General features: G+C 30.7%; 2 protein-coding genes across 2 annotated transcripts in view; both read left to right on the top strand.

Moving 5' to 3' along the window:
• Nucleotides 1–1,985: 1,985 nt before the first annotated feature.
• Nucleotides 1,986–6,685, top strand: LOC110276734 ((+)-piperitol/(+)-sesamin synthase CYP81Q2-like). The gene is made up of 5 exons (XM_021133818.2): nt 1,986–2,209; nt 2,357–2,466; nt 4,131–4,328; nt 5,029–5,128; nt 6,632–6,685. Exons 1-5 carry the CDS (start codon nt 2,054–2,056, stop codon nt 6,683–6,685), a joined length of 618 nt encoding a protein of 205 aa, XP_020989477.2. The 5' UTR covers nt 1,986–2,053.
• Nucleotides 6,686–7,032: 347 nt separating this feature from the next.
• Nucleotides 7,033–17,139, top strand: part of LOC110276732 (uncharacterized) — a 19,169-nt gene continuing 9,062 nt past the window's right edge. The window contains exons 1-3 of the mRNA XM_052252044.1: nt 7,033–7,132; nt 7,802–7,893; nt 9,240–9,385. Of these exons, the coding sequence (XP_052108004.1) occupies nt 7,033–7,132; nt 7,802–7,893; nt 9,240–9,385 (338 nt within the window). The remainder of the gene's footprint in view (nt 7,133–7,801; nt 7,894–9,239; nt 9,386–17,139) is intronic.

The raw sequence follows: 17,139 nt of genomic DNA, 5'->3' as shown, positions 1-17,139 counted from the left end.
TTGCGTTATTTGGTCAGTTTATCTGCATATCATAAACTACATATGTATTTAATGGATGTGGTAACAGCCTACTTATACGGCTCATTAGATCGGAATATCTATATTAAAGTCCCTGAAGGACTAAAGATATCTAAACCATCCAATGAATATTCGCAAGGGTTATACTCAGTCAAATTGCAAAGATCTTTATATGGTCTAAAGCAATCTGGATGAATGTGGTATAATCGTCTTACTGAGTATCTGGCCAAAAACGGATTCAAGAATGATGATATCTGTCCATGTGTTTTCATAAAGAAAACTACATCTGGGTTCATTATAATTGCTGTGTATGTTGATGATTTAAATATCATTGGGGCTCCTGAAGAGATTCCAACAATTATAAAAACTCTAAAAGAAGAGTTTGAAATGAAAGATCTTGGAAGAACTAAATTTTGTCTCGGCCTGCAGATCGAGCATATAAAAAATGGGATCTTTATTCATCAAACAACATACACAGAAAAGATCTTGAAGAGATTTTATATGGACAAGTCACATCCCTTGAGTACCCCAATGATCGTAAGATCTTTAGATGTGGAGAAGGATCAATTCCGTCCTAAAGAAGAAAATGAAGATATTCTTGGTCCTGAAGTACCATATCTTAGTGCCATTGGAGCGCTAATGTATCTTGCTAATAATACACGACTCGATATATCATTTGCTGTGAATTTACTAGCAAGATATAGTTCCTCTCCAACCAGAAGACATTGGATTCGAATCAAACAGATCTTTCGATATCTTCATGGAACGGTTGATTTGAGATTGTTTTATCCCTATGGATCTAAGTCACAATTAGTTGGCTATGCAGATGCTGGATACTTGTCTGATTCACATAAAGGGAGATCTCAAACAGGATACCTATTCACATATGGTGATACAGCTATATCATGGAGGTCCACAAAATAGACGATAGCAGCAACCTCTTCTAATCATGCTGAAATACTAGCGATTCATGAAGCTAGTCACGAGTATTTTTGGCTAAGAAGCCTGATTCAATATATTCTGTCGTCATGTAGATTGATTGATCATAAGATAGCTCCAACTGTCCTGTTTGAAGATAATACAGCATGCATTGCTCAGTTTAAAGGCGGATACATCAAAGGTGATAGAACAAAGCACATTTCTCCCAAATTCTTCTTCACTCATGATCTTCAAAATCAAGGGACAATTGATGTCCAACAGATCCGCTCAAGTAACAATCTGGCAGATTTATTTACAAAGTCACTCCCAAAATCCTCTTTTGAAAGATTAGTACATGAGATTGGGATGCGCCGATTTTGAGACATTAAATAATGTCGGCATGAGGGGGAGACTGTACTCTTTTTCCCTTGGTCAAGTTTTTTTCCCATTGGGTTTTTCTTGACAAGGTTTTTAATAAGGCAGTCCCCATCACAAAGGATATTGTACTCTTTTTCCTTCACTAAGGTTTTTCCCACAGGATTTTCCTTTAGTAAGGTTTTAATGAGGCAATAATCCTAAATGGACATCCAAGGGCGAGTGTTACGATATGGATGTCCATATCCATCTACTCAGCATGATTTATTCTTCCTTTGAAGTTCTATTGGGAAGCACAAATATTAAAGGATATGCGGTGTATGCTTTCCCAATATTTGTAAAGTGAAACTTTTCACTAGTATAGATAGGGGAATAAGGCTGAGGCTTTTACACACAAGCAAGTTATAAGAAATCAATTCTCTCTTTATGTTGCAATCAAATACTCTTCTCTTTATATTATTACTACAATTCTTTCTCTTCTTTTATTTTATAAGTATTTTAAATACTCTTTTCTATTACTCTTTATATATAATATTAATAACAATTTAGTCATGGTCAAGTAATTAGCCAAGTAGACAACCCAATTTAGTCTTCATTTCATTAATATGTTTTAATTTGATTTTGATGATGACAAACAAACCAGGCGCTTCTGTTTGTCTTTTGGTTCACGAATGTATATATTTCTCAAGAACTTAATGTGGTTTAGTGGTTCGATTTCAGTGGTGATAATAGAAAACTCCAAATGATTGGTGAGAAGATGGATGCTCTGTTCCAAGGGCTTATCGATGAGCATCAAAGCAAGAAGGAAAGTTCAAACACCATGATAGATCACTTACTCTCTTTTCAAGAATCTCAGCCAGAGTATTACACCGATCAAATTATCAAAGGGCTTATCATGGTCAGTCATCTATTCTTTGCCCATTAATTGATGATTAACATGATAATTAAGATATTAGCATATGTTATGTTAAACAGTTTAAATTTGAAATCTTAAGTATTATTGCTTGAATCTATAATCATTATTATTCCGTTTGCATGGGTGTAGGCCATGATGGTGGCTGGAACAGAGACTTTGGCTATAACAATAGAATGGGCATTGTCGAATCTGTTAAACCATCCACAAGTGTTGGAGAAAGCAAGGATGGAGTTGGACAAGTAAAGGGATGTTGGGAATAATACACCATTCCCCCTTGAGAAAATACCTTTCACAGAGAAATAAAATAGACACAATCACAACACAAGAATTTAACGTGGAAACTCCAATTACTGGAGAAAAAACCACGGCCGTTGTCAAATGACAACCAGAGAATATCACTATGTGAAAATTATTACAACACATAGACTTCTTTCTCTCTAACACCGGCACCCCAGTACACCCACACTCTCAAAGCAAATATTTAACTACACCTCACAACACTCTCTAATCAAAGAGTATAGAGGAAAAGAAAAGTCAGATACAAGCTTTAAGTGTTTCCGACTGGTGCAAAAAATATGGAGAACTTAGCCTCATATTTATAGCCTAGGCCATCCACTCCATTTGCTATCCTAAGCAATGTGGGACTAATTCAACCAAATTCTAACGATTTCACCTTGGTACAGATCGAAACCTTGCTGAAAATTCATGGTGCAACTTCCAAATTGGCTTTTCCTGGAAGTTCTTCAGCCATCGACATAACTCCGCCACACACCTTGCATCTCAATGCCAACCAATTCCCGTGCGCAATTGTGGACCCGATTGCCATAACTTATCCTTATCCATGGCAGTGCGGTAATACCATGAGGATACTTCTTGTCTTCTAGAGAACATCATCTTCTTCTTCAACGCCTTGTGCAAACCTGATTGTATCAACACATCCTTGACTTGTATTTGCCACAAGCCAAAATTGATTCTTCCATCAAATTTCTCTATTTCAAGCTTCACAGCACTTGAACATCCTGACATTATTGCAACCGTATACTGGAATAGTATAACTCAACTGTAGATCGTGCATTAGGAAGGGTCCCCAGGAAAGAGAGGTGGGTCACAATGGACACACTTAAATACCAGGTCTTTCCTTAGCCAGAACCTTTCCAAACTGCACTCTCACAGTGTCACACTGCCTTCCAACAACAACAACAGCAACCAAAGATCAACCTCAAGCTACAGGACAAAATTCTTTTCTGATGTGGAAAGTCAGACTAGGCTGCAACCACAGAGCATACTAAGAATAAAGCCTACCGAACCGAAGCTCTGATACCACTTGTTGGGAATAATACACCATTTCCCCTTGAGAAAATACCTTTCACAGAGAAATAAAATAGACACAATCACAACACAAAAATTTAACGTGAAAACTCCAATTACTGGAGCAAAAACCACGGCCGTTGTCAAATGACAACCAGAGAATATCACTATGTGAAAATTGTTACAACATATAGACTTCTTTCTCTCTAACACCGGCACCCCAGTACACCCACACTCTCAAAGCAAATATTTAACTATACCTCACAAAACTCTCTAATCAAAGAGTATAGAGGAAAAGAAAAGTCAGATACAAGCTTTAAGTGCTTCCGACTGGTGCAAAAAATATGGAGAACTTAGCCTCATATTTATAGCCTAGGCCACTCACTCCATTTGCTATCCTAAGCAATGTGGGACTAATTCAACCAAATCCTAACAAGGGATATAACACAATTTTACCTAGATGCTTCCTGAGTAATAAACAGTGCCTAAACATTTCAAATAAAGCTGAAGAATAAGAGAATGCTAACCTCGGAGATTTCATGATACTCTTTTGTTCATTTATATATCTCAGATGTTCTTTTATATCTTGTTCTAGGGTCTTCATGGATAAGAATTTTCTGTTAGACAAAAACTCCTCAACCTGGCGCTTCACTGCACCAAAAGTCTGCTTAAATTGTGAAACCTTGTTCTCAAACTGCTTGTGGGAACTGGTGCAATTCTCCACCGACTTCCACAAATTTTCTTCCTTCACCAAATCCAGTAAACACTTGCGATTAGCAGTTTGTAAATCAAGGTAAAGTTTAACAAGTCGAAGTCTCTCAACATCCTTCCCAAAATTAGACAAAAGATCAGAATGTATCATGTGTTGCTGCAGGTAACGCTTCATAAAGTCCCCATAGTTTTGGTTAATCATCCTATAGTACTGCTCTAAGTTGCCCCTTACAACCTCCATTGCTCTTTCTTGAACCATCTATTCCCTCAAAAGCCTCTCACAATGCTCATTTCTTGAACTATCTATCTCAATTATTGCATATCATGATGAATTGGTGTTACTCTTCTAATGTTGTGAGAAACTTATTTTGTACCTAATGAAAGGCTAATATTACCCAAGCTCTTGTTTTAGATAGAGTCCAGGGAAGAGAACTAAACTGGGAGAAGAGATATGACATTATCATTGGGACAACTGAAGGATTGGTTTACGTGCATGAGAATTCAAAAACTAGGATAATTCAAAGAGATATAAAAGCCAGCAACATCTTATTGGATGCTAAACTTCGCGCCAAAATTATATGTGGAAATAAATTTTGTTTCTTTTTTTTCTTATGATTATGGAATGTCATAAAATACTAAAGAATTTTTCATTGAGGTGCAGAAGTGTGGCAGCATTCCAATTAAGTCATGAAACATTATCTATGCACAGATACAAACTATGAAATAGTGTATATTAATCTGAATAGTTCCAATTTAATCCTTTTCTCTTCCAAGTAATTTAGGCAGAGAGAAAGCACATATGTTGAAGACTTGTTCATAGCTTACATTGTTGGAATGGACACAATGGCTCGTGGATTCAAGAATGCTGCTAAGTTAATTGAGGTACCATTGCTTACACCTATTTATGAATATTTTTCTAATTTAGATCTAGAGACTCCATGTCAAAACTTCACTCATAAATCATACTAATTTTTTGTTTTTAATTTCCATTATATTATACTGGACCAAAGGATGGTTTCCTTGCTCAGCTTGTTAAAAAGTGATACCAGATTTTTGACACTAATCTAGGTGCTCAGATAGAGGTTCAAATTTTTATTCTACTTTTTGTTGGTTCATTTTTTTAAAACTTGGTGAAGGAAAACATAAATGGATTTGATAAGCTTCAACCTGTGATAAAGGGCTTTTAGTTTCCAATTTTCAGGTTAGTGTTGAGCATCATAGTCAGCCCTTAACATGATTTTGATATCTGCAGGAAAGAGCAACTCAACAGGCCATTGTCATTGTAGTGATTTAATGCTTGATTAACTACGAATATGCCATCAATGGTCATGTTTGAATCTAACCATTATTTCCTACACGTTAATACTAGGGAAGTTACTTGTATATTATATATGCACATTGTGATAATAAGAAACATATTATGATGGTCTTCATCTTACTCAACGGCAAAAAGGTGTATGTAAAGGTGTTCACATATAGGCGTTTTGAGGTTATTAATAAAGTTACATAGTCTTAAGTGGATTCTCTTAAGTGGATTCGGGTGTAGGTTATCAATATCTTGACTTTGTTTTGACTTTTATGATTTTAACAGAACACATTGTAAAATGAGAAGAAAGGTTGCTATAACTGTCAGGTTAGTCATTTTGCTCTGTTACTTGCAAAAGGAAACTACATAAATAAATGGTCATGGTTTATAATTGCTATTTTTTATACATAAATATTTCTTTCTTATAGCCTAAAAATATTTGTTACCGATGTTCATATACCTTCTTAAACAAGGACGGTAAATAGGTGAAGTTAGGGGATTTAATTGTATACCCTTGTGATCCAAATTTGTTTATGAGATTGAATGGGTTGAACTGTAAATAAATTATAGTTGAATTCAAAATATTTAAAACAAAATATTTTGAAAGTGACGGTTACTTTTAGTGCTATGGTACAGTTAGCGATGGCCAAGGATCCTGAAGGGACTTTCTTTAAAAGGTTGGAAGGTCTTCAACCTTGTGAAGTCTTGAAACTAAAGCCTGGCACTCATATATTTGTTGTTTATGGTCTAAATAATTTATTTTTGCTTTATCATTCTTTGCTTTGTAGGGATATTTTTGTTACTCATAAATATATTAACACTAATTTAACTTGGTATCATTTAGGAGATAACTTTTTTAAGACTGCTAGCTATACAATTGAGGCAGTATATGCAAAATCATATGAAGATACCACCCAGAAACTTAAGGACATCGTGGCTCAGATTTTAAGAAAGAGGAATGAGCTACGCCAATTTGAAGCAGAATATAGAAAGATTACTATTTGCTTTACTCAATCGTGGCTTATGGATTACTTTGACAAATATTAGTTGATGTTAATAAAATGTGTTCTTTGTTTCAGCTTGCTCTAGGTGCTGTAAATTCAGAGGTTCTTCTTGGAAGATATGAGCTTTAAAATATTTACATGATTTTCATATGCAGTAATGTGCTGTATTTCAGGCCTGGTGTGTGGGAAAATGAAGGTGGTCAAGTGCAGTAATCCAGATTCTTGTAAACTCGTATAACTCATCTGAGATGAACCAACAAGTTCAAGCTGAATTAGCAATGCTTTCTAAAACGGTATAAATTTTTTCATGACTTAATGATCCAAAATTCACTGTAAGATATTCTTTCTTTTATGTACGAATGAGATTTGAATGACTTCCTGTAGGAAAGTATTTCCCAAGACAAGAAGAGAAGCTGAGAACGATTCCAGAAGGACTCAAGACTCTCACTTCTCTCAAGAAAATAAAAATTATAGGAATGCCAGTCGAATTTGAACATAGACTTCAAACTAATGATGTGCCAGAGTTCAAGTATGTTACTCCAGCAATTGAATCTTCCATGGACATTTTGGCAGTTGGTATGCTGATTCGTTCACTAATGTTGCTTGGGGATTATACTCTATATTTAGTTTAATTCTAGATTAGGTTTATGTTTATATTTAGGCTAATTTTGATAGTGGTTAGCTACAAGAGCAGATTGTTTTATACACCTTTAGGGTATGCTACAGTATAGATTTTACAGGTTTTCTTTCTTTCAGTGGTATTTGTTTTGAATTATAATTGATGTATCAATACACTTTGTTGATATATGGTTATTACTTGTTATTATAGTTGATGTATCAATATACTTTGTTTATTTTGAATTATATAATTGTTTATAATACTTTTTTTTAGTTTGATAATACGATGAATTTGTTTATTTTTTGAAATATTATAAATATTTGAATATAAATTAGATAAAATTTTGTATTTATTAAATTTATATTTATTTTGTGTAAAAACAGGTTTATTTTGCAATGAAAAAATTTAAAAAAATATATATTTTACCTTATTGACGGATTTACAGACGAATTTTCTGTCTGTAATCAGAGTGTGAGATAATTTTCCAAAGTTCAAATTACAGACGAAAAATCTGTCAGAAAATTCGTCTGTAATTACAAACAGAAAATCCGTCTGTAATTACAGATAGAAAATCCGTCTGTAATTACAGATGAAAAATCCGTCTGAAAATCCATCTGTAATTACAGACAAAAAATCCGTCAAAAAGTTCGTCGCCTTCGGAAAATGGATGGAGAATTTACAGAGGAAAAATTCGTCGGTAACTGGTAAAAATCCGTCGGTAATTTTTCGAAGGAAAAAAATCCATCGGTAAATAATTTCTTACGGGACTTTTACAGAGGGACAAAATCCGTTGGTAATTTCGTCCATAACAAAAAATTTGTCTGTAATAAAGACTAAATCTGTCTGTATTAATCCATTTTCTAGTTGTAGAGAGACGCACCGGAACTGCATGAGACGAATCAGAGGAGTTGGCGATCATGACTTCTGGACTTTGGAGTTTGGCCGTTCGAGATTTCAGGAGAAGCTGACGGGTGAGGAAGAGTTGTTGAGTAATATTGAGAGAGAACAAGAAAGAAGAATTTAGGATTAAAGCCACCGTTAACGTGATTTGAAAAATTAAAAAAAATCAGTTTCTAATCTTTTATAAAATTATATATTTATTCATTTTAAAAGATAAATACAAGAAAATAAATATTTTTGCGTCAGGTACATACACTTGTTAAATCTTAAAATTTAAATAAAATAATATGTTTGATTTATTTTTATTTAATTTTAAATTAAAAATAATAATAACTTATTTAATTCTATATTTATGATAATAAATAAAGTTATTATTATATAAATTATTTAATATAAAATAATTTAATTTATGATTATAGTTAATATATATATTATTTATAAATAATCAAAACACAAAAATTTAAATTCTTAATATTTATTTGTTTAAGTAGATAAATAAGTGAATCCAAATTAGTTTGTAGGATTAAAGTTTATAGCATGCTATACTACATAGAGAGTTTCGGGTGTATAGTATTCTCCCTCGTTCTCATATAGTAAAGTGTGACCTACATATAAGGGTACATTTATTTTACGTGAGAACTTATATTTGGAAACCGACAATTGAGTGAATTGACACACATAAACAATAAATATTAGCACCATAATGTAGACGTGAAGTTATTAAAGCATAGTTATCAAATCTGATTTGATTTGGTCGGTTGGATTAAAAATTTGGTTACTTAATTATTTAGTTAGATCAAATTTTTTATTAAATTGTCTATACAATAAATCTGATGAAATTTGGTTTAATTTGATGGATTTTATATGAATTCGATAATATGATCGGTTAATCCAACTCAATTCGAGTCGTATTTATTAATTTTTTAATTTTTTTTTTTTGAAACGATGTCGTGTCAAGCCACCTCTTATTTCTCTCTTTGAATGAACTCTAAGTCATTAATCTGAATGGAAGTGTGGAACCCCTTTCTCCTGCGTAATCTCAGCAACCCTAGCCAGTCTCACCTTTCTACTCTTTCAAGCTCAGCATCGGCAGTCCCTCACCTTCATTTCATCACTTTCTCGTCTCTCCCCTCACTTTGTCAATCATCAATTTGTCACTTTCAGTCTCTGGATTTCTCACCCCGTCGTTCTCTCGGTCTCTCACTGTGTCCTGGCATTCGCTTCGTCAGAATCAGTGAAACAGCATCTGCTCTCTCGGGTGGTGGTGGTGGTCGTCTTTTCAACCAGGTGAACTACAGTTCTCGACCCTGGTCTTTCTAGTTCAATATTGATTTCGATGAATTTGGTGGTTGTTGCTGTTTCATTTAGTTTTTAGAGTTGTTGTTGCTGTTTTTTTTCTGGTTTAATGTTAATTTCGGTGAACCTGAGCAAATTTTAGAGTTATTGCTGTTCTTTTTGTTTGTTAAATGTTGTCTTTTTAGAGTTGTTATTGGTGAATCTTAGCAAATTTTAGTTATAATTGTTGTTGAATCTGGTAGTTGCTGCTGTTGTATTTGGTTAACTGTTGTTGAACATGAGGAAATTTTAGTAAACTTTAGTTGAATAGTTAAATTTGTTATTGATTATCATTAGTGAACTTTGGTGGTTATTGCTGTGTTGCTTAAAAACTCATTTAGATAAATCTTTTGTGGTTGAAAATCTTTTTTTTTTGCTAGAATTTTAAAAATGTCTTCATCTCAAACATCATCAAACACGTCACCATCTCAAGAACAAGCATTATCAGCAAAGATATTTTTGAACTTGTAGTTCTTCGAGTTGTGAGCGAAATTAGAGTATTTTTGAACACATTCATACAAAGAAAAGGAAGTGGTTAGAATATCAAAATTTTAATGATCTTGTTTTCGTTCATTATAACTTGAGACTACAACAAAGGTATTTTCTTTAAATATTTACCTACTTTTAAAAATTATTGTTCATTAAAATTTAATCTTTAATTTAGTAACTACATAAATTGATAACATAGGAATCAAATGAGAAAGTAGAACTATGATCCAATTTGTCTTGATGCATTTGATGACCATTTGAATTGAATATTGGAAGATTTTATCATTATTAAAATATTCAACCAACTTTAGAAGATTTTGGTATATTTTTTCAGTTGCTTGAATATTTTAATTGTGAGTTGCTATTATGAATTATTCTTGATATTGATTTGTGAAAAATACACTATGTAAATCAATTAAATTTAGAAGATGATCAAAATAATGATGGATTGAGTAACAATATTATGGGAGATATGGATGCAAATCAAAATGAAGAAAATGTTGATCAAATTTCAAATTTATCTTACGAAGATATTGATGTCGACTTTGAGATCACTCATTGGACTTGATTTACTGATTGTGTTATTTTTCACTGGTCTTTGTTAATTTAAATTGAAAAAATATTTTATATTAAAGACTAATTTATTATATTTTTTTAGATCATTCGTTATATTTAAAAATTAATATTAAATTATTAATATTTATAAAGACTTATATTTTAAATTTAAAGATATTATTTTAATTTTATTTATATAATTTTATTTTTTTAGTTATGATCAGATTAACTAAAAAAATTATTAACTTATCAATTAAATTAATAACCCAATAATTTAATCATATGACCAAGTTGATTATCGATTCGATTTTAATAACCATAAAAAAAAAATATGCAAGCTTTCAATTGTTAAAAGGAGATTGTGGATCCAATGAGGAAGGGACAAATCACAAATTAAAACAATAAGCAGTAAGCACCATCAACGGGGGCAATTAAGAAGTGCCACACCCTAGACAAATGTAGGACTCACGTTAGTAACCTAATCATAATCATCATTGTTTTTATTTTTGTGGAATTTCTTGGAGACCGCAAACACTTATAGTTTTGTTTGCTTAGAGAGAGAGAGAGAGAGAAAGATCCACCGGAGACTTTGAATATTGAATTGTTTGTTACTAAAATTCTACGGTTTTGAAAGGGTCGCCTAACTCTCTTCATGAGTTCATACCGTTCATTACGCACTCACAATAATTAGATCTATGGCACCTCCTAACTGCCAAACACGTCCATCTCGTTCTTTTATTACATTGCTTTTTTAGTTTTTTTATTCAATTTATTTAAGAATTTTATTAACGAATATTTTAGAGATATTTATTAAAAAAATTTATACTTTTATTACAAGAATAGGTGCCATGACAAAATCCTCTTTTTAAATATACCTATTAAGGAATTATAACTTAAAAGGAAAGATTTTTTTTGGCGAAATTCCATATTATGATTATGATATTATATTGCTGACAAAATCTTATATCAATTAACGAGATTTGAACCAACCAACACTGTCAAAAAATATTAGTGGAATTTTAACTAAAGAATAGATCTTTTCCGTTGCTTCTATTCTGTATTGCTAATTGAATACTGTGTTTCTGCCAACTCCTCCTCTTGGATTGTTTTGTTTTTATTAGTTTTGCTTATGAAAAGTTCCCAATGGACGTAACGTATCGGTTAGGCAGAGTCGTTGACTCATTGGCTAACAAACTTTTTTTTTTAATTTGATTCAGTATTCAGAGCATGTTTGGGTGAAAAAACATATTTTCTTAAGTGATTTTTGTAAAATTATTTAAAAAAAATAATTTAATGTTTAGATATTTATATAAAAATTTTTTTTATTTATTAATTATGTTTAAATATAATAACATATTTTTTTGTTTATTTATTATGTTAAAATTTTTTTTAAAATATTTTAGAAATATAAATTATAGCTACTAAAACAGATTTTTACTTTTTTAGTATTTTTACGTTTATTATCACAATGTCGAACACATTAAAATAAAAAAATCTGTTTTCATTAAAAACTAATAGAGTTTTTAACAATTTAATGATATCTAAACAAAATTTTAGTTTAATTAATTGTCTTTTAAATTAATATTATATGTTCATTATTATTTTTAGTTCAAATTTTAATAAAATAAAACAAATATAAAACTGAAAAAATAAAATTGTGCAGAACAAAATTATTTTCAATTGAACTTAGAATTCATTTTTTTATTTTTTTGTTTCTCACGGTATTTCTTACTCCGACAGGTTAATGACTAATTCGCTGTAGTACAGGTTGCTGCATGCACAAGACGGGATTCGAACTCCCGACACTTATTTAAGCAGACTAGTGAGCTAATCACTGGACCAACCCAACTTGGTTTTTACGATTCTCCCAAGAATTTATATTTGACCGATAAAATTATACATGTAATGTTCTATTTACAAGTAAGTATGATTTTGGTCCCTAAGTTTTAAACTGAAAATTTTATTCGTCTCCAATCTTTTTTTACATACAAAATCGTCACTAAAATCCAACTCATTTTTAAATTGTCCTTTCTCTAATTTTCGGACAAAATTATTCTCCCCAATTTACACGGTGACTCTCATTCTATCATATCCATTATTGTTGAATGTTGAACGATCACCAAGTTCTCACACACAGCAACACTAATTTTCACAATTTCTCACATATACTCCAAGAATAATTCAAGAATCAGCAATACTAATTTTTCACATAAATTTTACAATTTTTCAAAAACCGAACTAGAAAGAAAGAGGGATGAATGAAGTGAATCAACAACAAAAACAAAAAAACTAACCGAAGTTGAAGAAGAAGAATCAACACAAATAACAACAAAAACCATCATCAGATACTCAAAAAATTATGCGACGAGAGGCTGAAGAACAAAGTTTTAGGGACCAAGAATCGGGGGCAACCACCGCGATGAGAAGAGGACAACTCAAACTACCGCGCGCGTCTTTGCCCGCCCGAGTCGCTGCCGCCTGCATCTCTGCCAAACTAAAAAAAATAAAATTGTGCAGAACGAAATTATTTTCAATTGAACTTAGAATTTATATTTTTTTTTGTTTCTCACGGTATTTCTCAACCCAGCAGGTCAAGGACTAATCCGCTGCAGTACTGAGCTCCATGCCTCCATTTAAGGGTTTGTCGCTGGCCGATGGATTGCTGTATGCACAAGGTCCCTCGGCACTTGTTTAAGCAGACTAGTGAGCTAATCACTGGACCAACCCAACTTGATTTTTACGACTCTCCCCAGAATTTATATTTGATTGATAAAAATATACATGTAATGTTCTATTTACAGCTAAGTATGATTTTGGTCCCTAAGGTTTAGGTTGAAAATTTTATCCGTCTCCAACCTTTTTTCACATACAAAATCGTTCCTAAGGTCCAACTTGATTTTTTAAATCGTCTGTTCTCTAATTTTCGGACAAAGTTATCCTTTCCCAATTTACACATTGACTCTCACTCTCTCATATCCACCATTGTTTAAGAATAACCAAGTTCTCACACACAGCAACACCAATTTTCACAATTTCTCACATATACTCCAAGAATTCAAGAATCAGTAAAATTAATTTCTCACACAAATTTTACAATTTTTCAGAGACCGAACTAGAAAGAAAGAGGGTGAACTAAGTGAATCAACAACAACAAGAACAAAAAACTAACAGAAGTTGAAGAAGAAAAATTAGCATACATAACAACAAAAATCATCACCAGATACTCAAAATATTATGCGACGAGAGGCTGAAGAACAAAGTTTAAGGGAGCACGAATGGGGGCAACCACCGCGATGAGAAGAGGACGACTCAGACTACCGCGGACATCTATATCTGCCCGAATCGCTGACGCGTGCGTCTTTGTCTGTCCGAGTCACTGCCGCCTGCGTCTCTACCAGCCCGCACCTATCCGCCCGCGTTGGTACCGCCTGCGTCTCTGTCCGCCCGCGTCGCTGCCGCCTGCAGGTCTGCTTGCCCATGTCGCTACCGCAAGTGTCTCTACCTTTCTACTCTCCTTTTGTTGCAGCGAATGTGGAAGATGAGGGATTAGGATAAATTGGGGAAGAAGGGTATTTTTGTCCAAAAAGACGATTTTAAAACCAAACTGAACTTTAGGAACAATTTTATATGCAAAAAAAATGTTGGGACGAATAAAATTTTTGGCCTATACCTTAAGGACAAAAATCATACTTAACCTTTCTATTTATATATGAAGCAATTTAGTAATATCATTATCATCGTTATCATTATATTATTCTACAATGGGTTGTATTCTAGCGCCAAGAATGCTGACGCCTGACGTGGCATATTCTAGTGCCAGTATATATACTTCTCTCTTAACTTATTTTAGGAAAGTATCTACTTTATAATTATATAAAAGCAACAATTAATGAATAATTGTACTAATTGTCAATCATTCTAATTATACTAATTGTCAATCATACATAATTAGTCTTTATATGATAATGATTTTTACGTTGGCATCAAACATGTTGAGATAGTGCATTCTGATGCGAGTATGTTTGCCTTTCTCTTCTATTTCTTATTTATAGAAAGTATCAATTTTAAATAATTATATTTGTTAGCATTTAATAATTAATTATGATAATATTTTTCAATAATCATAATATTTTATATCATATATTTTTAATATTTATAATGATTCTTTCATATATCCCCACGAGTACTACATGTAAAGTGTTTTATTTACCGTTTATATTGGGTAAGTTCTAGAGCCAAAATTTTTTGTTTTATTTTTTAATCTTCTTTTCTTAACTATTTCATACAATAATAATGCATTTTTTTTAATCGAAATTGATCTTTCTTAAGGTATAAATTAGAATTTTTTCATTCTTTTATAAATTCAACCTTAATTTTCTTCTTTTAATTATATAATAAGTGTTTTCACTCAATTTGTTTTCTTTTATCCTTGCAATAGAATTGTCTTCTACCACAATTGTTTACCATGAATCACATCCATCATATTTCATCTCCAATTGTTTCGTTGATTCGAGTGTTAATTATATAAATATAAAAATTCAACACATTAGAGGCAGTAAATTTTATTTTACTAAAAGATGGTTGATATTCTTATATATCATAACCAAAAGCTATTAGAAATTAGAATGTGGGTGAAGTTATCTTTCATAGAAAAGTTGAATTTATTATTGAGTTAAATATGGCTATTCATGCCTTACCGCATTATATGGAAACAAATGATGATGCTTATTTAAAAAGAGAATGGTCTGAAGTTACATGAAGTCTACATATTCAATCTGGTCAAACTATTTTCATTAGTTGTTGTTACAAAAATAATTCTAATGTATATACATCTAAAATTTAGAATTGAATCCATAAATACTATTTAAATAACTTAATTCTAATATTAGGATTTGATTAGTTTAGTTTCAAAATAATTTGAAAATTGATCTCACGTTATTAGTTAAGTTCTATTTAATTTAAATATGTAATATTTAACTTATTAATTTTTAATTTTATTTTTTATTATTTATAAATTTATTTTATTAGTAATATATCCAAATAATTTAATAAAAAAATACTATTAATATGATAATATGTCATATAATTTTAATATACTTTTAATCTATCAATAATTGAAAATTAAATTATTTAAAATAATAATAGCATTTCTTTATCAATAATAATAAACGTATATAAGAAAAATAATATTTTTAAATATGTGTTTTACATAATACTTTATGTATATTAATATATTATATAATATTAATAACTAATATTATTTAAGACATTTTGTTATTACCTTTTTATTATAGGCTCTCAAAAACTTCTCTATATACCACATTCATCGTACAGTAATTTCCAAGTGTATTAACCCGTGCCACGCACGTGATAAGATTAAAATTATAATTTTAAATTATTTTGTTAAGATTAATTTAAATTATAATAATTTGACTAATAAAAATAAAACATGTTATGTATTATTTATTTTTTCTTAAGCTAGTGTTAAATATATTAACTCGAAAATAGTTATTAATTGGTTTTAGTAATCTACTTTCTTCAATAAATCAAACATATATACTCAATGTGACCATAAATAACTTAATAATACTTAGACCCACCAATAAATTTTATATGTTGTTTTACTGTCAAATAAGAACATATCAAAATTAGCTCAAAATAAATAATAAATTATTAGAGAATTCTAATGCACAAAATTCTCTAATAAACAATGAATAATTTAAATCTACTAAAAAATAACTCAACACTTTTCTTTGATACCTGTAAAATATATACCTGAAATAATATTATATCAATATTAGTATATAGTTTTACAATAATCGACCGTATTTATTATACATGACTCTTTCTTAAAAGTTATTCTATACACGTGTGTAGTCAAAAGATAAATTACTGGACTTTATTTTATTTTTCTAAATTATTATAATTATGCATTATTCATTAAATGCTAATTGTAATATTGTAATATAATTATAATAAAGATATTTTCTAAAATAAATTTAGAAGAGAGAATAGTACTTTCATTTTGGAGGGAAAATGAATTCATAATTGATAATGTATTAAATATTGATTTTATATAATTATAATAAAAATATTTCTCTAAATTAGTATAATTATGTATTATTCATTAAATGTTAATTGTAATATAATTATAATAAATATATTTTTCTAAAATAAATTTAGAGAAGAAAATAGTGATGTCATTTTGGAGAAAAAATGAATTCATGAGGAATTAACACCTCACTTTTATTAGTTGGAGAAAAAAATTCAGTTTTAGTATATTTTGTTATTATTATACTTTTTTCTCTAATCATATATCCACTGTTTTCTTTTCTTCGTTTCAGCATTTTGAACCTGGGTTTAACTTATTGTAGTTCTTACTTCTCAGTCATTCTATTAGATGTAGTTGATAACTATTGAAATTCTTTGATTAACATAGGAAAAAAACTTTGTTTAACTTATTATATATATATATATATCACATACATAAACAATGTATATATTAATTGTGAATCACAAAAAAAAAAAGAATATTACAAAAAAAGAATATATATGAATTGAAGCACACATGACAAAATAGAATATTACAAAACAAAATTATAGTAAGATTATTTAAAAATAACGTAAAGATGAACAAAATTATAGTAAGATTATTTAAAAATAACGTAAAGATGACATATCTTTT

Source organism: Arachis duranensis, chromosome 1 (assembly GCF_000817695.3).
Source record: "Arachis duranensis cultivar V14167 chromosome 1, aradu.V14167.gnm2.J7QH, whole genome shotgun sequence".
NCBI classification, from domain to species: Eukaryota; Viridiplantae; Streptophyta; class Magnoliopsida; order Fabales; family Fabaceae; genus Arachis; species Arachis duranensis.
This window is presented reverse-complemented; position numbering and strand designations above follow the sequence as displayed.